This window comes from Mus caroli, unplaced genomic scaffold, assembly GCF_978045245.1.
Source record: "Mus caroli unplaced genomic scaffold, Mus_caroli_1 scaffold_14, whole genome shotgun sequence".
Lineage (NCBI taxonomy): Eukaryota > Metazoa > Chordata > Mammalia > Rodentia > Muridae > Mus > Mus caroli.
In genome coordinates this window covers 1,170,001-1,191,911 of record NW_028227269.1, presented here as the reverse complement: position 1 = coordinate 1,191,911, position 21,911 = coordinate 1,170,001, and the positions used below count along the sequence as shown (strand labels likewise).

Sequence of the window (21,911 nt, the reverse complement as noted above, 5' to 3'; positions counted from 1 at the left end):
GGTTCAGTGGTTAAGCTCTTCCAGAGGCCCTGGGTTCAATTCCCAGCACCTACATGTCAGCTCACCACTGTTCGAACTCCAGGAGATCCGGCAACCTCACACAGACACATTTGTAGGCAAAACACCAATGCATGTAAAATAAAAATAAACAAATGACTAAAAATAAAAAAGAAAGAAAATTCACTTTGGTCCCAAAGAAGTGACTCAGAAATTTCTGGAACATGTACTTTAAAAGCTTGGCCTCCAGCTTCCTATCTCAGGCTCCCGAGTTAACCTTGGGAGCACCCCCCTTTCCCCTCTATCCCCAAAGCCAAGTTCTAGGCACGGTTTCATGTCAGGATCATCATCCCCTGGGATGCAAAACTCTTATTTTTATAAACATGTATGTATATATTATTTTTATTGCAGGGCTGGGGATTCAATTCAAGAGAACCCAGCGCACGCTAGGCAAGCACTCTATCACTGAAATATACTCCCGGCCTTTAACATTTTTATTCTTGAGTTACTAATTTTTCTTTTTTTTCCTCTTTCCAATTAGGGCTCTTATTTCTTTGCAGTCCTAGTCTCTTTTTAAGACCAGTAATCTTGAGTTCAAAACTGATCTGCAGGGACCCACCCTGTGGATGTATCTTAACTAGATTCTTTTCCTAGAGCAGCTTCCAAGTTAAGCTTCTTGCTGAGTGGAGAAGATGAGGCTCAGAGTGATATAGGCCTAAAGTATCAACACAAACCTCAGAGCAAGGGGATGGTTGGGATGACAGTGTTCCCATCTATTTGATGAACAGAGACTCAGAGACTCTACAAGCTGCACCATCTACTGAGATGTGGGTGCTGACCACAAACAGGCAGAGAGATCACTTATCCCCAGTAGATAAGAAAGGGAAGCCTGGATCCTGCCTTCAGGCTAAGGAGACAGATTCCCACCACCATGTGGGGACCCTGGTCAGTGACCTAGCACACCTGGGCTCTACTCATTTCTGCTGCCAGAGATCAACAGCTGCTTCTCTGTGATTCCTTCCCTATGACCTGGGGGCTCTCCCAGGCCCTTGCTGAGAAGACATGGGTAGAGAATCTTGCATGAGAGTGGAATATACCAGACATGGCTCAGTGCTCGCCAGTTTCCACGGGTTGGCAGTGGCTTCTGTCTGAATGAACTTCAGGTATACCCTGTCTATCCTGGCCCCTAGCCGGTCACCTCTTTAGGCTGACATCATACAAGCCTTACCCTCCACCACTTAGAGCTTAAGCAAGAAGAATCAGGTCCTTCCATCAACCAAATAACCTGCAGGCAAACCTTCCTGGACCACAACCAGGAGACAGCTCCCCCTGTAATCTTGTCACTGGTTTTGCTGACCCTCTGGGGACACCCTATCTACAGTCACTCAAGTCTGCTCCCCACTAAACCTAGATTCTCTACCACGACAAGGCTCCACTGTGCCCCATCTCAGCACTCTGGGCAGGCCCAGACTTAGGGAAGGACTGCTCAATAGAAGATGCTTTCTGTACCCCCAAAGTCTCTTGGCAACAAACAGGTCCACATGTGGTCAGAAGTGGGGGGAGGGTCTCTGTGCTCTGTTCTCTGATTTGTTTCTGGTTTGCTCCTTAATGAACAGCACACTGGGGAGATGTACTCGCAGCCAGGGACCCTGGCAAGAAGAAAAAGGAAGAAGCACTTGAAGGTAGGTAATGATTCGGAATATGTCCTCAAACCCCAAATGCTGCCAGACCTTCCTGTCCTAACTAATGCCCAATAGCAATGACAATGGACGTTCTCCCAAAAACCTGTCCACAAGCAGAGACATAAGCAGACGCCAACAACCCAGGAAGCCAGGACAGCAACAACAGGTGTTCACAGGACAACACCCAGCACCAGAAAAACAAAAAACAAACAAACAAAAAAAAAGAAAAACAAAACCACGGTGATATGCTATAATTGCACAGGCTCTAGCCTGGTGCTGAGCCGAGCAGAAAACCTTTGTGAACTTTAACTGAGCACAGTTGCCCACATCTGCAATCCTAACACATGGCAGGTAGAAGCAAGAAGGATCAATCAGGTGCTGAAGTCACCCTCAGCTACAGCAAGACCATTTTGGGCTACATGAAACCTTGCCTCAAAATAATAAATCAAATATATATATTTGTGTGTGTGTGTGTGTGTGTGTGTGTGTGTGTGTGTGTGTGTGTGAAATAGGTTCCTACCTGACCCAGAATGGGAAAAATAGAAAGAACGTTGTACCAAGACCTAGAAAAAAAGTTAAAAACCCAGCAGAAGTCATGTTTCCCTCTAAACAGCTGGGAGGCAACGGAACAGGCCCCTCAAAGTTCTGTCATCAGAGGTACCACTGTAAGCCATGCCCTAAACCCAAGCAGACAATGACAAAGGCTTTGGTAAGACAGAAGCCACAGTGAGATGTGGGGGAAAGACCTCTGGAAGCAGACGGAAGAAACCTGATGGCCGTTCCCGGCCACTTCCCTGCTCTCTGGTCACATATGGAAAACTGGAAAGTGTGTCGTAAGATACAGAACGCATTGACTCACGTCTCTGGGGAGCCTTTTAAAGGATGACCAGATAATTCAGACCAGACTCACAGCCCATCTTCTGCTGTCTCTCGTAGCACTTGATGGGAGCACAACTCAGCAAAGCTGAATCTCTACTGCCCATGCCTTCGGTGGCACTAGCCTGCTAGGACGCAACACCACGCTCCACACCACAGTGGCCGTGACAGCCGTCCCTGTTGTGTCCCCACTTCTGCCTTCTATGGGAGACCACCCTCCCTTACATCACCTATCTTCTGGTGATGCTCTGAGCGCTAAGGAAGAAGCAGGGTATCTGATGACCACGCCTTCCCTCCTTAAGCTCTTCACATAACCTAACAGGCTTTCATCTCTGTTCCTTTGGATCTTGATAACAGCCGCTTCTGCATCCGGGGCAGACAGGATCCCCATTTGACTGAGAGCACTGAACCCCCACAAGTCAAACACCATCTGGAGTTAAGCAGAATTTGCCACAAGCCGTCTCTTGACCTGGGTCATAGACTGGCTGAGCAAGACTTCCTCCACACCAAGATCCAAGGTGCTGTCACCAACTCTAACCAGGCACAGTTGGCTGAGTGGCCCCGAGGCCCAGTGTTCTTTCTCTAGGAAAAACACCATATGACATCGGGGTGCACACTCCTAGGGGCTGAGTGGTGGTCCTCTGGACTGACAACTGGGACCCCAAGGCCACTCAGGACGCGTTCAACTCCTGGCATTGAAAGCAATCCCACCTGAGTGAGACTTGGCTGGAAGAGAAGGAATACAATAGACAGATAGGGAGGAGGGTGGGACTCACCTCCCTCAGCAGCTGCATCCCTTCCAGCTCATCCTGCTGCTGCTGGGCCACAGTGACCCCCAAGACAAGCGTGTGCACAACACAGGAGACCACAGAGATGATCACGATGGGGCTGAGGCTGAGGGGCAGCGTTATGAAGAAGGAGAAGACAAAGAAGGCCTGCCAACCCACAGTGTCACTGGCTGCGTGGGCGCGTGAAAAGTTCAGGCCCAGGTAGGAGAAGATCTGGGCCGAGATGAGCAGCCACAGCAGGTAGGGTACCACTTTGCGGCTCACTCGGTCTGGGAGCAGCCCCTTTTTACAGAGCACGAAAAGGATGATGTCCAACACCAGACCGACGCCTGCCACCATGAGGGGCGCCAGCTTGTCGCTGGAGAAGACCACCGCGCACATCACTACCACGTAGCAGTCAAAGAGGGCCGCAAAGACCACCAGCACCAGCAGGGTCTCATGGCGCTGCCTTTTGAAGTAGGTCTGGTAGAGGTTCTCCAAGGACTCAGGCACGAAGGTCAGCCGCATAAAGCGAGGCAGGCACAGGCAGGACCCCGAGTTCCGCACAGAAATTTCATGGGTCCGGCCGACCCCGCGGTCGGGGTCAGAGGGCAGGCTGACCGAGTACTCGGCTGAGTACTCTGCCGAGTACTCGGGATCCGAGAAGCCCTGGTTCCTCGGCATGTTGGCTGCTGGCTGTTTCTAATGAGGAAGGGAGACCTGCAGGTCAAGCTACTTCACCAGGGCTTCGTAAGACCCGGGGAAGGCGGGGAGGTTCCTCTTGGTTATGAATGAAGGGCGTCCAATGAAGAGCTGGAATGCTTAGTGGGTTCCCAGGACACAGGTGGCACCGAACATCTGCAACTTAAAAGGACATGGCTAAGGACATGGCGCCTCTTTCCTTGACCCAACCTACCCCTCATACAGATCCATGCTACACAAACCTCCAACACCACAGCCTCCCAAGCACGCCCACACACTCAGTCCAGTCCACACCAGACACCCGGTTTCCTGCGTCGGGCTTCTGGAGGGGCCTAGCCATCTCTCCATCCCTCGTATGCCCGGCTCTATCCCTGACTTCCTCACCTAAATTCCCTTCAGGCCCACTGGCTCCAAGCTGAAAAGAAAACGTGCCTGGAAGGAGCCGGGGCGGTCCTGGGGATTCCCTCATCTCCCTTCTGTTTACTTCCTTTTCCCCCACCCACCCCTGGGAGAATCCAGCCCCTTCCCAACCTCGGGCTCTGCAGCCTCGTGGAAGCCCAGCCCTGGGTCGTGGCTTGGCGCTGACCTGTGCGGGAACTCGGGAGCCGCGCGCTCCAAACCGGGGCTGCAGAGCCGAGCCAAGTGGGCTTCAGCTAGCCGCAGGCTGCTTCCCGCAGTGCCGCCGCGCCAGCTCGTCCGCCCGGAGCCTGTGCGCGGGTCCCCTCGCGGTCAGGCCCCGGGTCAGGCTGGGAGAGGCGCGGGGCTGCGGCTCAGCATCGGTGGGCGCAGAGGACGGCGGCGGCGCGCGCTGCGGATGGCGGGCCCAGGCCGGGGCAGCCTGCCAGCATCCTCTCCCCGCACGCAGGGTGAGCCAGCCGAGTCCGTGCGCTGCGCTCTGCACACTGATTCACACGCGCCGCAGGCCCCAGGAGGCGGGCGGCCCCTCCCCGCCTTGTCGCCGCCTCCTGGGCGCCGGGTGGAGGGGCCCCCTCGCTGTCCCCGGTGTCCCCCTCTTGCCAGCGCCCGGCGACGACTGCGTGGAAACGCCGAATAGGTGGCAGATAGAAAGGAACGAGGCGAATCCGCGCCTTGCCCCGGACAGGCCGTGTTACGGAAGATCAAAGCCCGGGATGTATCTTCCCTGAAGGTGAGGCGTGCTGGGGCACCCCGGCCGCCCTTCTTCTACCCTGGCTTCCTTCCGGGGACAGGAGAGGCCTCGGGCTGAGGTTTAGGGGCAGCTCCCAGAGTGGGCGCGCCCCATCTCAGTGTCTCCGCCCACCCTGGCAGCCCAGACGTCAAGCGTGGGGCTTGATCTCTCTTCTAGGGAATATGCAGCCGAAACTGGTAACAAAAGAGGACTGAAGTTGCTTGATTGGTGCCTGGCACGTGGACCTGAAAGAGGCCTTGCTTCACGAAGATCTCCAGTGCACATCCAACCAATTGAGATGTATTTGAGTTCTTCCTTAAAGAGGCAAATGCTCCTTTTGGACCTATCCATCTCCTAAGCCATAGCATCAATTATTTTCCTTGAATTTGACAGAACACCTTGTTAGGAGTGAAAGTCGTTTTAGAAGAAAATGTGCTCAGGGGACTGAGGACAGCCCTCAGCATTAAGGGATCAAGCTTTGGGGGCAGCTGAAGACGAGGGAAGAAAAACAGACACGGGATAGGGAGCTAGCTAGGGATGCCCTGTCACTCAGGGATAGATGTCCGTTTAGAACTTCAGGCATACATTCACAACACCCAGGGAATCGTCCATCACCTAATTGGTCTTCCATTGCTGTGTGTATGGGCGTCCCTCAATTTGTCTGACAAGATCAGTACCCTCCACCCTGCACTCCCCCACCCCTCCCACATGCCTCAGCCCACACTCTCCAGGGCTTTGATTAGAATGGCAAAGCACAATAGCTTCAAATAGAGGCGGAGGGTGAACTGAATAAAGCACCAGCCCCATCGTTCTAAGTTGTTTGTGGTCCAGGAATTTATTCCAACTTGTTACATGACCATAAAGGATGTGGTTTTTACTTTTAACAAAGGAATTCATTGATTTAAAAAACGGGGTGGGGGGGGGTGGGGGGAGAAAAAAAGAAAAGAAGCTAGTTGCTAGGCTGTGAATCGTTCTTTAGTTTCTGACTAGCATCCAAGAGGCCTGCATCCCAGCATTGCAAACCAGAGGTATTAAATGCCTGAGATCCCAGCACAATCAAAAGTTCAAGGTCACCCACAGCTGCTCAGCAAGTCTGAAGCCTGGGCTATGTGAGACCTTGTCTCATAAAAGAAAACCATTAAATGAGGTATACCTGAACTGCTGGGGACATAGCTCAGTGCTAGAGGACATTCCTTATACAAGGTCTAGGTTCAGTCCCGGTGCCTACAGTGGTTAAGAGCACTTGCTATTCTTACAAAGGATCCAGGTTCAGTCTCCAGCACCCACACTGAGTGGCTCACAATCTATAACTTTAGTTCTAGGAGATTTGGCGCCCTCTCCTGGCCTCTGCGAGCAACAGACACTCCAGAAATGTATACACACTGCACATACACACAGGCAAGCAAAAAAAAAAATTTTTTTTAAAAGAAAACAGTTATTAACTTACTTACTTACTTACTTACTTAGTTTATTTTAGTTTTTTAAGATGATTTCTCCTTATAACCCTGGCTGTCCTGGAATTTGTTTCATAAACAAACTCTGGCCTCATTTTAGAAATCTAGGAGCCTCTGACTCCTAAATTCTGGGATTAAAGGGGTGTGCCACCACACCTCACTGGATTTGTTTTGACACAAGGACACTCATATTACATCTCTGAGTCTCCCAACCCTTGGGCTCCTCTCTAGTCCATTATGTGTCAAGGGCATGTCATATGCCTGGACCCTGACCTGAGCTTCCTTTTAGGCCTTCCAGTCCCACCAATGTCCCAGCCCCACTCTCCACCCTGACTGTTTAAAGATTTATTTATATTTTCTACGTATGAGTATTCAGCCCCTGTGTGTGTATGTTTATGCTGTGTGCATGCCCAGTGCACAAAGAAGCTAAAAGAAGTCACTGGATCCCTGGACACAGGAATTAGGGACAGATTGAGCCACCGCATGGGTGCTAGGAACCAAACCTGGGACTTCTTCAAGAGCAGCCAGTGCTCTTAACCACGGAGCCATCTGTCCAGCCCCTTCACCCAGTTTTGCGAAGGGAGAGGGCTCCATATAGGCAGTGCTGGCCTCTTCCTTGCTGTCCACTCATTGTCCTTCCAGAATCCTCCAGTGTGCCTTACCAATTGCTATAGGAACCTGTTTGCTTGCTCTAAGAGCCAAGTGGACATTGGGAAAACCATAAGAGCTGGCCTCATCCTCTGCCAGCTCTGCCAGGCACCACATCTACCAACAAGACAGACCCTCAGGTAGTTACCATTCACAGTTCCCTGTGACTCTACAATTGGACACGAGCCTGTCAGGTTGGAAAGGGAGGGTCTGATTGGGCCTGCAAGGCATGCATCATAGGTACCTAGAGCCACATGGCCAATACCTAACAACAGGAAAGCCTGCAGCACAGCCCAAGCCTGCCCTAATTCTCAGTCAGCAGTGTGCTCTTTCTTGTGGATCCTGGAAGATGGTAGGAGATCAGCTGAGGCCTCCCTGGCAGTTAAATGTATGGGGTGAATATTTCAACTCAGAGGAGCCGCTCATTGCCTCAGCCTACCCATGAAGGAGATCAGGAACTACTCACCTGTGTGGGCTAGGATGCTTCCCAGGGTCTCTGCACTAGCATAACAGATACTCTAGCAGAGCGAATGGCTGATCCCTGAAAGAGATGGTACTGTATATAAGGGCACTGGCTGCCCCCCCCCCCCCGGCAGACACCCAGCTTTCTTCTCTGGTACTACAAACATTCAGATCAAAGGACATTTAAGACTAATCATCCTTGAGTCTGGGGATGTAGTTCAGTGGGTAGAGTGCTTGCTTGGCATGTATGAGGCTGCAGGTTCAATTCCCAGCATGGTATAAACCAGGTAGGGTGGCACACACCTGTAATCCCAGCATTCCAGAGGATGAGCAGCATAAGCCCAATGTCCTTGGCTACAAACCAAGCTTGAGGCGAGCATGGACAACATAAGATGCTGTCTTAGTAAAATGGTAGCTGCCCTCGAGGAGCGGGGTGGGTAAAGCACTTGTCTAACATGTGACATGTGAGGCCCTCTGGGTTCTATTCCCACTACTACCAGACCGAGTGACCAGGGTGGGCTTGTAGGGTGGTATTTAACAGCAGTCCATTGTGTTCTGGTCAAGACCTGGCTGACAAGCTTAAATTCTATCATGGAAGGCTGTAAGTCTGACTTGTCAATCCCTAGGTAACTTGTCCCTCACACATATCCACAGGAAAACCAGAACTGTGGGTGTGGGCTGAAGCCAGGAGGGATGCCTGACCCCCTCATCATCCCAGCCTCAGCCCTATGGGGTAGTCTTTGTTGAATTTTGTTTGCCTGACTCAGGACTGGCATGATTAATTAGTATTAATTGTTATTGGATAAACAAGAGTAGTTTGCCCTGCCCCCACCCCCAGGGGACATGGTGGCTCCTGAATGCAGCAAACAATAGGCCAGAGCAGAACTCTGGTATCCCTTGGGCAGGAGGTGGAGGGAGGGGAGGAGATCATGAATCGCCCTGGGACCAGGCACCAGGAAGGCCCTGAAAGCAGGTAGCCAGAGCCTGCCAGGTGGTTTAATTAGAGAAGCCATTTCAGTGGGGAGGGGGCTGAGGTGCCAGAAAATCACACCTCGCATCACTAGAGTAGTCTTCCTTCCATCCACTGCCCCACTCGAGGAACTACAGGGTGTGTGTGTGTGAGAGAGAGAGAGAGAGAGAGAGAGAGAGAGAGAGCGTGTGTGTATGCATCCATGTGTGGCGGTGCCTGGGCAGGACCTGAAAGAGCCCAAGCAGGATTCTGGCCAGTGCATCTGCAGGAATGACAAGAGGAGAACAGTGGGCAGGGAGGAGATGGGTCTGACCCTAGAATGCCCCTGCAGGGCTCACACTCATGCTTAGTTACCAGCCACTCTGGGGTTTGGGTTACTCGGAGGAGAGAAGCACTTGGCTTTTATGCTAGCTTTCAGGCTACCTAGAGACTTGGGAGAGTCCTTCACTGCCTCCCATGTCAATCAGTGCTCCTTGTGGTGCAAAGTCGGTGACTTAGTTAGGGTTTCTATTGCTGTGCTAAAACACCAAGAGCAGAAGCAATGGAACTGGAGGTGGGTTTTTAGCTCACTCTATTGCTGAGGGAAGTCAGTCCAGGAACTCAAACAGGCCAGGGACCTGGAGGCAGCAGCTAATGCAGAGGGCCTTGGAGGAACGGTGCTTATCCACGTGGCTTGCTCAGCGTCTGTTCTCTACTATCTGTGACCATTTGTCCCGTGTTGGAGCCACCCACAATGAGCTGGGCCCACCCACAGCAGTAATCAATCACGAAAACAAATTGAAAGCCAATCTGGGAGCAGTGGAGGACATTTTCTCCATTGAGGTCCCCTCTTCCAAAATGACTCTAGTTTGTGTCAAGTTGACACAAAAGCAGCCAGCACCGCCAAATGTGATCACTGCACACCCCAGATGTGATCACTGCACACCCCAGATGTGATCACTGCAGATGGGAAAATGTGAAATGAGTTTGCTGGTAAGCCATGCTTGGTAACTCATGCCCTCTCTTCACAGAGGCCAAGACAGAAGAACAGCTTGAACCCAGGAGATTGAGGCCAGCCTGGGCAACACAGCAAGACATGACAGAGTATTGGAGAGGGGAGGGAGTGTGGAATGGCTGGCAGACCTACACAGACAGGTCAGTGGGAGCCCATCCACCTCACAGCGAGATGGGGAGCTGCTCTGGCCACTCGCTGCTCTGCAAGGCCGCCATCAGCCTAGGTCCTCTTCCTGGCTCCATTTAGTTACAGCTCTTGATTCCAGTGCCATTTCTCCCTGGTGGCACCCCAGCCTGTCACTGTTCCCCTCTGTGTCTTGTTACTTTGTACTGATTCTTGGGCACACTACGGATACACAAGGGCACACAGATGTGGAAGAACGAGAGACCAGCGAGCGTGTGCTTTCATATATGAACAGAAGAGTGTCTGTGAGCACACGTGTGCGCATGCGTATGAGCTAATGTGTGTGAACAGGTGTATGTCTGATGTGTGTTAGAGAGCACGTGAGCGTGTATGAGAGCATGAGTGAGAACATGTGCGTGTGAGCAAGCATGCGTGAGGGCAGGAGACTGTGGGTGGCAGGGAGAGACAGACTGCGTGTGAGCACGGGACTGCATGCCAGGAGGGTGAGTTAGATGCATGTGAGCATGTATGAAAGCACATGTGTTCTTCCCTCTCACATGGGGTGGTTTTACAGATAGAAAAACCCCACTTTGAGATGTGCAGTAATTTACCCCGACCCCACAGTAGAAAAGGGCTCTGGCAAAACTTCCCGGGTTAGGTTCATTTGCCCCAGTGCATCTGAAGTCTAAGACGGGGCTTCTCACTGACAGGAAGGCTGGAGACTCCCTGATGAGGGAACCAAAAGAGGCACCAAACACCATTCTGCAGCCCAAATGGAAACCAGAGAGGTGAGATTCAGAGAGGAAGAAACAGGCCCAGGAGCTCAAACCACTGTAAATGCTGAGTCATCCCACAGCCTCTGTGGGAATGTCACCGTTTCCAAAGGGCTCCAGTCAGGGCCCATGGGAGGCACCTCCGTAGAAGTGCATACTAACAGGCCTTCTGGGAGAAAGGGTGTGCAGGGGCGGGGTTCAGGACAGCAAAGGGGACCGGAAATGGCCTGGCTGAGAGCAGATGAAGGGTCACCCTAAAAGTCCTCTGTGGCCACAAAGTCACCTCTCCCAAGGCCAAGTCTAAGAGCTGAGACAGGTCAAATGGGGACTCTAAAGAAGAGCTGTCCCAAGCATCTCCTGAGGGTGGCAAGAATCTAAATATTCAAACAGGAGAGACTGACTGCTTAGAGATTCAAAGCAAAACCAAACTAAACGAAACAAAACAAAACAAAAGAACAGGCTGCTCTTCCAGACCTAGTTTGATTTGCAGCACCAACATAGCTGTCCAAAACCATCTGAACTCCAGTTCCAGGGGATTATATGACCTCTTCTAGCCTCTATGGGCAGCAGGCATACCAGTGGAGCAGAGACATACATGCAGGCAAAGTACCCATACACATAATATTAAAAAAAAAAATCTAATATCAAAGTTGTCACACACACGCGCGCGCACACACACACACACACACACACACACACAGCCTTTCTGCCTCATTTCAGGCACTGAGAACCATCCTTAAACCAGAACTTCATCTCCCTTTCCCTCCCCATACTCAAAGATAATCCTGCCAAGTTTATGGTAGATCTCATTTAAACATCGAGTAGGCTGACCCTTCTCTCTGGGTAACAGCGCCACCCGCCTTCCTGGATACTCTATCCTTTTATATTTTGGTGTTCATGTGTGGAGGTTGGAGGTCACATTCATGTGTTGTTCCTGAGACACCACCCTCCATATTTACTTTTTGGTTTGTTACTTTAGTGTTATTGTGGTGGTGGGGGGTGTTTCTTTTGTTTCGAGGCAGGGCCTCTCTATGTAGCCCTGGCTGGGCTGGAACTCACTATGTAGAGTGCAGACTGGTCTTGAACTCATGGAGATCTGCCCGCCTCAGCCTCCTGTAGGCTGGGATCAAAGTTCTATGCCACCTTGTTTTCTTTTATTTTCTTTTTCTTTTTTCTTTTTTCTTTTTTTTTTTTTTTTTTTTGGTTGTTGAGGGAACTCACTTTGTAGACCAGGCTGGCCTTGAACTCAGAAATCCACCTGCCTCTGCCTCCTGAGTGCTGAGATTAAAGGCGTGCACCACCACACCCGGCTCTCCTTGTTTTCTGAGACAGGATTTCTCACTGGCCTGAGGCTGATAGGTAAGGGAGTGGGTTCTTTGTTTGATGTGGGTTCTAGGAGTTTAATTAAGGTCTCCATGCTTCCAAGCTCTTTGACTATAGGGTAGTGTAGAACAATCACAGGGCACCTTCACTTTGCCAGGGTTCTCAGGTACCCTTAGCCACTTTCATTTGAAATCTGTAGTGGTCTGAGTGCTGCCCCCCAAAATGTGCCCACATCCAAACCCCAGGAACCCATGGTTGAACAACTTTGGGGAAAGGGTCTTTGCAGGTGGAATTAAGTAAAGGCTCTGGAAATAAGATCACCGTGGATCACTGGCAAAGGCTCCAAAGTAGTAACAGATGTCCTTACAAAGGGGTGTGTGTGTGTGTGTAGGACAAAGGTCAAGATTGGCAGGATGTGGCAAAAGCCAGGGACTCTAGGAAGCCACCAGACTCTGGAGGAGGCAAGAAGGCTTTTTCCTCTCAGGCCTCCAGCAGGAACAAGATTCTGAGAAGCTAGGAGTTAGACAGACTCCCTGGTAGGCAGACAGCTAGGGAAAGAGGCAATGGAGGTAATAAACGTGGTAAACTTCCTAGACAGCCAGCTTCTCCCTTACCCTCTTGACCTGAGACAAAAGCCTAGCATCTTATGAGAAAAATAAAATAAAATCAATGGTAAAAACTATGTAAAAAAAAAACAAGAAGGAAACCCAGGCCTTATAGGAATTCTCCTTCCAACAGTAGGCTCCCTGCTGATGGACAAGCAAGTTGGAGGCCTTCAGATCAGGACATGATACACAGTAGTTGTGGGCCAGTCAATCACCTATCTTGTTTCAAACTGACCAACCCTAAATGAGGGGAAAACTTCTTCAAAAGCTTTAGAAATCCACCCTTTAAGAGGAGACGGGCGTTTCCAGCTTCCCGCGCCGCCCTCTGCTTTGCCAAGGGTATCTTCCTTGGGAATCTGCTGCATGTGTTTGTATCACACACACACACACACACCATTAAATGTGTGTCTTAACTGCTGCTCTGTTTGCTCCTATATACAATGTCAGAGAGTTCTCTGTTGTTACCTGTTGCTCTCGACTTTCCCTGCCTTTTAATTCCTTAACTGTCATAGAAAACAAATTTGATCAAGACTCCTAGAAAGTACCAGCTCTGCTGGAACCCAGATTGCAAACTGCTAGTCTCCAGAGATGTGAGGCAAAAAAATATTCTAGTCTAATGCTACCCTGTTTGTGCTAACTTGTTGTGACAGCCACGGGAAACCCAGGCAGGATCCAATTGCGCATTCTTCACACCTGTATTTTAACACATGCTGGAGTCTGTTAGAATTATAATGGTTATCACCCCACTCCAAGATGCTGGGCCCAGGAACAAGATCTTGATTCTCTTTTATACATGGATTGACAGCCCTAATACTCAACAGTGCCTTGTTAAATAAAACTTGAAAAATCTCGCAGGCCAGGGTAGTAAAAACCTGCCTCAGAAGCACTGGGACCTGAGGTCAGATCTACAGAACCCAGAGAAAAAGCAGGGCAGTCCCAGGGGTGTTGAGGAGGAAGACAGAAGACAGGTAGATCCCTGGAGCTTGACGGTTTACCAGCCAAGCCTGTAAGCATGCCTGAGCGCTCGAGAGAGAACGTGCGCGCACACGCACGCACACACACATACACAGACGATAGCTAAGTGTGTAAGCATGACAACCTGGCTTGGATCTCCAGCTACCAAGTAAAAGCCAGTTATGGCAGCATGTGCCCAGGACTCTATCACTGAGGGGAGAGAAGACAAGTGGACCCTACAACTTGTTGGCCAGTCAATGAGAGACCCTGTCTCAAAGGATAAAACGAACAGCAATAGAGGAGGGCATTGGATAACAACCTCTGACCTACACATACACACACACACACACACATACACACACACACACACACACACACACACACAGATACACACAGAGAGACAGGAAAAAAGTTAAACTGTGTCAGTTCCCTTCTTTAATTCCAACATAAATACCCCTAGGGTATACTGGGGCACTCTAGAAGACGCAAACTCCACAGTTTGTATGATAATATTTATAATGGAAGTAGTTTTGTTTTTCTTTTTATCTTGGAGGGAAACTGAGTCATTTAACCACTAAGCAATTGAGTCACTTTTTTTAAAGAGACGTATTCCTTTTATTTTGTGTGTCTGAGTGTCTATCTGCATGCATGTGCATGCCTGGCGCCAGAGGAGGCCAGAGGATGGTATCAGATCCTCTGGAACAGTTACAGATTGTCATGAGTCACCTTGTGGCTGCTGGGAACCAATCGCAGGTCGTCTGCGGGAGCAGCAAGTGCTTTCTTGGCTGAGCCATCTCTCCAGCCTCAAATCACTATTTTTATTCTGAAACCATTAGGGATTAATTGTGGAATAGAAGGCACAAACATGTCCACTTGTTTGTTTGTTTGTTTGTTTTTGTTGTTGTTTTTTGAGACAGGGTTTCTCTGTGTAGCCCTGGCTGTCCTGGAACTTACTTTGTAGACCAGGCTGACCTCAAACTCAGAAATCTGCCTGCCTCTGCCTCCTAAGTGCTGGGATTAAAGGCATGCACCACCACTGCCCAGCACATATCCACTTTTTAAAAATTCTGTGTATGTGCATATTCGTGTGTGTGTGTGTGTGTGTGTGGTTTAATACGAATGACCCCTATACATTCATACATTTAAATGTTTGGTCCCCAGTGGGTAGTCTGTTTAGGAATGACTAGGAGGTGTGTCACAGGGGTGTGGCCTTGCTGGAGGAGGTGTGTCACAGGGTTGTAGCCTTGTTGGAGGAGGTGTGTCACAGGGGTGTGGCCTTGTTGGAGGAGGTGTGTCACAGGGTTGTAGCCTTGTTGGAGGAGGTGTGTCACAGGGGTGTGGCCCTGTTGGAGGAGGTGTGTCACAGGGGTGTGGCCTTGTTGGAGGAGGTGTGTCACAGGGTGTTGGCTTTGAGGCTTCAAAAGCTCATACCAGACTCAGTCTTGCTCTCTCTCTGGCTGCTGCTGCTGCTGCTATAAACTCTCAGCTCCTGCTCCAGCACTGCACCTGCCTGCTTGCTTGCCACCATGCTTCCCACCATGATGACCACAGTCTAACCCTTGAAGCTGTAAGGAAACCCCATTAAACACTTTCTTCTCTAAGCCTTGGCTCATGGTATTTCATCACAGCAATATAACCCTAACAAAGTGTACGCGGATGCATGCAGAGGTCAGAGGTCAACATCAGGTGTGCCCCCACCCCCATCCCTTTCCGTCTGTATTTTCTGAGGCAGGATCTCTCACTGAGCCAGATGCACATCCTTTTGGCTAGGCGTGCACATACAGGCACACGGACAACACAGGGGCTGCAGGAGTGTACTGCTATGCCTGGCTCTCTAAATGGGTTCTGGGGACCTGAATCCAAGTCCTAGTTCCTGTGCCAGTGCTTTACTCTCGGAATCAATCCCCAGTCCCTTCGTGTCCATTTCTGAGGCACAAAACAAGATTCTAAGAGGGAGCCAGGTGGAAGTTTCTGGTGACCAGAACTCCAGGAAGGTCCTCCTCTCTGCAGAAAGCCCAGAGATGCCCACCTCCTTCCTCACTCTGAGGACACTGGAGGATGGACGGACACACGCACACACTGCCTCTCCTCAGTCCCTGGTTCCACTGCCGCTGTCTTCACAGGTGGAAATACATCATATTCCTCGTACTGTAGTGCCTTTGTGCATACTGTCCCCTGAGCCTGCATTTCCCTTTCCCCACTTCAAGACAAATAAAATCAAAACCAAACTACTACCTATCCCAGAGACATACCCTAGCTCACCTGCTCTGTCTCTCTGATCCCTAGGCAGCGAGAATTCCCTAGTCAATGTGGCCCCTTAGGAACCCTACTGCTATGAAGAGTCTTCTTGTCTGTCTCCCTCCAAAGTGGAAAATGATGGCACGTCCCCTGTGTTTGGCCTCATCGGCACCTGGGAAGTATATTCATTTTCCATAGCTGCCTCACACACCACTAGCCAGTGGCATTGGAGCTGGGACTCTTTGCTGACCATTCCTGGAGGTCAGCGCCCAGACAGGCCTCCCAGAGCCAGTGTTGAGGTGTGTCAGGGCTGCCTTCCTTTCTGGAGGCTTGGGGGACTCCCTTGCCGTCCCTGGCTCTTGGAAGTCCTGCCATGCCTTCAGTAGTCTGGACATAGCAGCCAGCTCCTCAGTGCCAGGTAGACCTGAGCTTGTTATCACATGCTTGAAATCTCAGCATTTTCAGGGTTGGAAGTAGAGGTAGAGGCATAGGGAGTTCAAGGCCAACCTTGGCTATATATCTAGATGAAGGCCAGCCTAAACTACACAAGACCTTGCCTCAAAGAAAACAAACAGGCTGACCAAAGGCTCCAGGTAATTATAGTGGACCCTGGCATTTTTCAAGGCTCTGAGGTTCCTTGATGTAACTCTATTCACAGAGCCCTTTGCCATATAAGACAACATCATCACAGCTCCTGGACAGCAGGGTAATCACATGCGGTGGGAAACTATCCTGCCTAGTACAGTTGGCTCATGATATGATATCTAGCTGGTACTTATTAGAGCTAAGACTCATCTTAATCCTTCCCATTAAAATCTTCTCCAGGGCTAGGGAGACTACTCAGTGGGTAAAGGAGCTTGTCACACAAACCTGGTGACCTAGGTTTAAGTCCCAGAACACACGTAAAGGTGAAGGAGAAAAGACACCACAAAATTGTCCTCTGACTTCTATATGCATGCCCGGCCACATGTGTTCACTTCAAGCACATACACACAATAACATATTTTAGACATCCTCAAAATGTCTCAGTCCTGGGCTGTAAGACTGGGTGCTAGCGTGTTAAACCTGAAGCATCTCATGAGAAGGAGAAAACTGTGGACAGACAGCGCTCCCTTTGTCCCCTTCCAGGAGCCCTTACTCTGTATCCAGATGACGCATGCTTCATTCTACAAACGTAGGCTGGGAGTGAGAGGTCATGGAGAACCGGTAGCTGAGTGGACACCGGAAACTGTAAGCCGCCTCTGTGATGACAAACCTTGGCTGTCAACTTGACTGGACCTGGGAACAACTACAAGGCAGACTGTAGGGTAATCTTGGGAGGAATTTTCTCCACCGAATAACGTCAAGTGGGAAGAATCTCCCGAATGTGGGCGGCATCTTTTGGTGACAGCTCAGATAAATGGAGACGGAAGGAAGCTTCACTTTGTGCCTGCTTGCCTTTGCTTTTTTTTTTTTTTAATTAAGATTTATTTATTTTACAGGTATGTTTTGCCTGCGTGCATGTATGTGCACAACATGTGTACATGCCTGGTGGCCAGGGAGGTCGGAGGAGGTGCTGGGTGCCTGACACTGGAAGCTGAGAATAGCTGCAAACTACCACATAGGCACCAGAGAGCAGAACCCAGTCCTCTGCAGGTTGCGCCAGTTCCTTTGCCTACATTCTGCACTCTTGTTGGCAACTTCATCTATTCTGTTGCTGCTGCTGCTGCTGCTGCTGCTGCTGCTGTATTTCTTTGCTGTATCAGAACCCAGCTTCTCCACGCTTCTAACGTCAACCGAAGACTAGTGGTTCTCCAGGAATTCTCCAGGTTTTCAAAGCCAAATCGGGACTGCAGAGACATCTAGCCACATGGACTGAGCAGCCACCAGGTTCTCAGCCCTTTCACTATGAGACAGCTATTGTTGATTGCCTAGGTTGAGTCATGTGATCCAAATTTAACAACTCTTCTTATAATATATATGTATACACATATGTACACATATATATGCCGCCCATTCTAAAGTTCCTATTAGATGCTGTCTTAGTTAGGGTTTTACTGCTGTGAACAGACACCATGACCAAGGCAAGTCTTATAAAAAAAAAAAAAACATTTAATTGGGGCTGGCTTACAGGTTTAGAGGTTCACTCCATTATCATCAAGGTGAGAGCATGGCAGTATCCAGGCTGTCATGGCACAGGAGGAGCTGAGAGTTCTATGTCATCATCCAAAGGCTGCTAGTGGAAGACTGAATTCCAGGCAACTAGGGTGAGGATCTTATACCCACACCCACAGTGACACACCCATTTCAACCAGGTCACACCTATTCCAACAAGGCCACACCTCCAGATGGTGCCACTCCCTGGTCCAAGGATATACAAACCATCACAGATGCTATGAATAGTTTCCCTGAAGCATAGTTCATTCAGACTGTATCCCTTCCTCCAAAATGCTTACGGTTTTCATTCTGATCACAGATTACATGGTAAAGGCTTCAGCTTCTATGCAGTTCCTTGGTGAGGTCTCAGGCTTCTTACTTCACATAATCTTCTCAGCAATTCTACGTGGAACGTGAGATGACCATGCCCACTTTCTGGATGAAAAAACTGAGGCTGGATTCTGCACTCAACCAAAGTCTTACAGCCAATAAAGGGTAATGTACCAATGGAGTCTGGTGGTCAGGTCCATGACCTGCTCAGCATCATCAACCATTGCTGGAGGAATGAGAGACTCATGCCGTCTAATCTGCTGAGACAGAAAGCAAGATGGGTCCTGGGGAAAGCCAAGCAGAGGGCTTAGCGGGAATGGCAGGTGGAGGGGCCTCCACCTTAGCTACCTGTAAGCATAAATCCATGCATCCTTCCCACCATGGATGGGCACAGCCCATCAGCTCTACACAGACTGAAAGTGGAATTGGCAGCTGGGGCCCAAATTTGCATAGGCTTTGATAACTAACATTCTCTCTGGACTTCAATTCTATACTCAGGAACCAGCATGCGGGGTGACCAGACACATGTCTGAAAGTGCAGAGCCTGCCTGGGGATGTAGAATGGTAGGAGGGAAAAGTCTGTACAGAGGAGGCAGAGACAGGCAGACACCTGGGCTACCTGGCCACCCAGTCTATTCTTGATGAGTTCCCAGCCAGTCAGAGTCCCTATCTCAAAACAAATGATGATCCCCAAGGAGTAACATCCAAGGGTGTCCTACAGCATCCACATCATACATACGTGTGTGCACACACACTCTGACACACAGGAGAATGATAGCCCAGAACCATACCACAGGTGGTCTTGAACACTGGGCTTACTCTACAGGAGCTATCAAAGATTCTTTCCAGCCAATGACCTGTCCTGCTCACTTATCCTGCTGGAGGATTCACCAGGGATACAAGATGGTTTGGCCGTGGAAGAAACTCTGGAGAGGAAGTAAGGTAACATCCACCAGGAGTCAGGAGTCCACAGGTGGCTAATGTGCCCCTGGGGTCCTTCCTTAGAGTTCTCAGGCTTCGGCCAGCAGGCAATGGGCAGGCTTACACTCCTATGGGACACGCTAGGGTCCTGTTGAGCTTCTGCGGAGAGTAACTTCTGCAATTGTGGAGTGACTCGCTTTGACAAAGAAGTGTGTTGCAAGGGGCGGAGGAGAAGAGGAACATGCTGCCTCCTCTTCTGCCATCTCTCTCTCCATCCCACCGTGACATGCAGGGATGCCCAGCCAGACCAGAGAGAGAGACAGAGAGACAGAGACAGAGAGCAGAGAGCTAGACAGAGACTTTTATTTTTTACGTGCATTCTTCTTTTCCCTAGAGTAGACTGCAAGAATCTTGTCTCTCACTAGCTCCTCTCTGATGCTGTGAGCTCTGCAAGCCGCCAGCTCCTGCCAATGGGGTGTGGGTTACTCTGACTCACAGCCAGGCTGGGCTAGGGATCCAGCACCCAGCGCAGGGCTCCCTGATCCACGTGGTGCTTCCGTTCATTTGCAGCCCCCACCCTGGACCCCACACTACCCACCAGTGTTACATCCGTTTGCACTGGGAACCTCAGTTAATTTTAGCAGCTGTGAAGTTCAGTCAGTCTTTCCATGGGCTGCGCATGCTCTGCCCACTTTTTTTTTTCCCTTCAACCTTGTGTTTCCAGCAGAACCTAATGGCTCCAATCCTCAGAAGGGGAGTGAGCAGGCTCAGGTCTGTGTCCTCTCTTTAGCCCCTGCACTGGTTGGGCACAGGTTTCCAGAAGTCTCTATGTGCATGTTGTTCTTTGTAGAATAGCTTCCCTCCTAGCTGTGCAGCTTGTTCACAGTTTCCATTAAGGAACTTTGAGAGGGAAATGCTACATTTTTTTTTTAAACAAGCCATGTCTAAATTCAAATATGCCTTAAGATTGAAAATAATCACATTTAAATAACTTCAGAGAGAATGGTGTGAAGGAAAAAATGCTAGCTATAAATTCATCCTCCCTCCCTCCCTCCCTCCCTCCCTCCCTCCCTCCCTCCCTCCCTCCCTCCCTCCCTCAGAGTGCAGCAGAGGAATTGCTACAGAAAAAGGGCTTAGTAAGTCAATGGAGAAAGGAAGACAAGAACACACTCTGAATTGTTAGTGAATTATACAGTAGAGAAGAAAATGTAACCTGTAAGCTGAGGGAGGCTGAGGCTAGCTATTTCTGCAGCGTATGTGTGTGTGTGTGTGTGTGTGTGTGTGTGTGTGTGTGTAGCAGCAATCAATCCTTGCATGTGCCCCACTGCCAAGCCACACCATGGCCCCTGAAACACATCTTTAAAGTTCATGTGCAGGCTCCAAGATGGCTCAGCAGGTAAAGGCATTTGTCATGAAACCTGACACCACCAGCTAGATCCCTAGACCCCACCGTGGAGGAAGAGAACTGACTCCTGAAAGTTGTCCTCTGATCTGACCTCCATACACAAACCTGCACACACACAACTGCATGCATGCACACACACACACAAACACACACACACATACACACACCTGCAGACACATATCACATGTGCAGACAAAATAATATAATTTAAAAAATACAATGCAAGCACTTTGCACCTTCGTCCTGCCCCCTTCAGACAACTGGCTTTAGCAGCTCCTGCTTATGCTCCTCATGGTTGTAAGCTGGCTGCCGAGACGTGAGCATTAGACAAAGACAGGACATTATTTGGCAGAAGTGGAGAACTACTTTCTTCCCGTGCCTTCCTTTCAGAAGTAGAGAGTTCTTTCCTGGTCCTGCCCGGGAGAATCCATTCACAAGTTTTCTACAGGGCTAAGGCCAGATGCCCACTCCCAAACTAACTCCTGACAACAGAACCGGTACCAATGTGGATGGCTTCCAACTGTTTATGCTTAGTTTCTGGGCTGTGCAGCAGAGAGATGTGTGTAGTAGGAAGCTGGAAGAAGGGCTCCTGAACGAGCTGTTGATAGACACTGTGGCTCTGGCACTCCTCACAGGCTGAACAAGACTCCAGAATGAAGCCAACTCCCTTAGGAGACTTTATAAACTCAGCAGATACCCCGGCAAACTTCACGAGAACACGCTAACAGTCTGTCTGGCTGAGCACGGTATCTGAGTGCTAAGGGCACCCACTCATTTATTTCATCCCTCTCAGCTCCTTTTCACAAACAGCCAGCTGTGTTCTGTAACTTCTCTCATTGTGGCTTGGGAACTATGCTGTTGAGGGACCCACAGTGCATCTCACAGCACAGGAACAGGTTGTTGAAGTGTCTTCATCACACACTTTAGTCACAAAGAGAAACATGAGATGACATTCTGACAAGAAGGTCCTGGACCAGGGAACCATGGCCCTGCTGAGCAGGGAGTCTCCTGCAGATACCCAGGCAGCAAAGCTAGGAGCCTCACAGGGAGCAGTCATCGAGCTCGGTAGTAAAACAAAGCCACCAAGTTGCCAGGCAGAGGTGGAGCATGCATTTAGTTCAAGGCCAGCCTGGTTTATAAACTGGCTATATTGATGAAGGATCAAGGTCATGAACGAGCATGGCCAAGGAACATTGAGCTCATTGTGTTCAGAATATAGGGAAGATAAAAATGTAAGATCAAGGCCAGAGAATGCAGGGCCCCTTCAGGCTCTGACAGCAAGGCGCTGGGGTGACACCCAGACCCTGGATGCAGATGCAGGCTTTGGCCAGCCCCCATCTTTCCAAAAGTTCTAGGGCTATGCTTGTTTACTGAGTCACCATGACAGATTACACACTGAACATC

At 49.9% G+C, this 21,911-nt stretch overlaps 1 protein-coding gene across 5 annotated transcripts in view; it reads right to left on the bottom strand.

Annotated features, from left to right (window-relative positions):
* Nucleotides 1–5,257, bottom strand: part of Adcy3 (adenylate cyclase 3) — a 78,550-nt gene extending 73,293 nt beyond the window's left edge. For 2 of the 5 annotated variants that reach the window (XM_029484628.2, XM_021178609.3), the window contains exons 1-2: nucleotides 4,611–5,257; nucleotides 3,332–4,180 (exon numbers count right to left, since the gene is read on the bottom strand). In XM_029484628.2, the coding sequence (XP_029340488.1) occupies nucleotides 3,332–4,006 (675 nt within the window). In that variant the 5' untranslated portion in view covers nucleotides 4,007–4,180; nucleotides 4,611–5,257. Of the gene's footprint in view, nucleotides 1–3,331; nucleotides 4,187–4,555 lie in introns of all 5 variants that reach the window. The other 3 variants (XM_029484630.2, XM_029484629.2, XM_085830175.1) reach the window with 3 other exon arrangements.
* Between the last annotated feature and the right edge of the window lie 16,654 nt (nucleotides 5,258–21,911).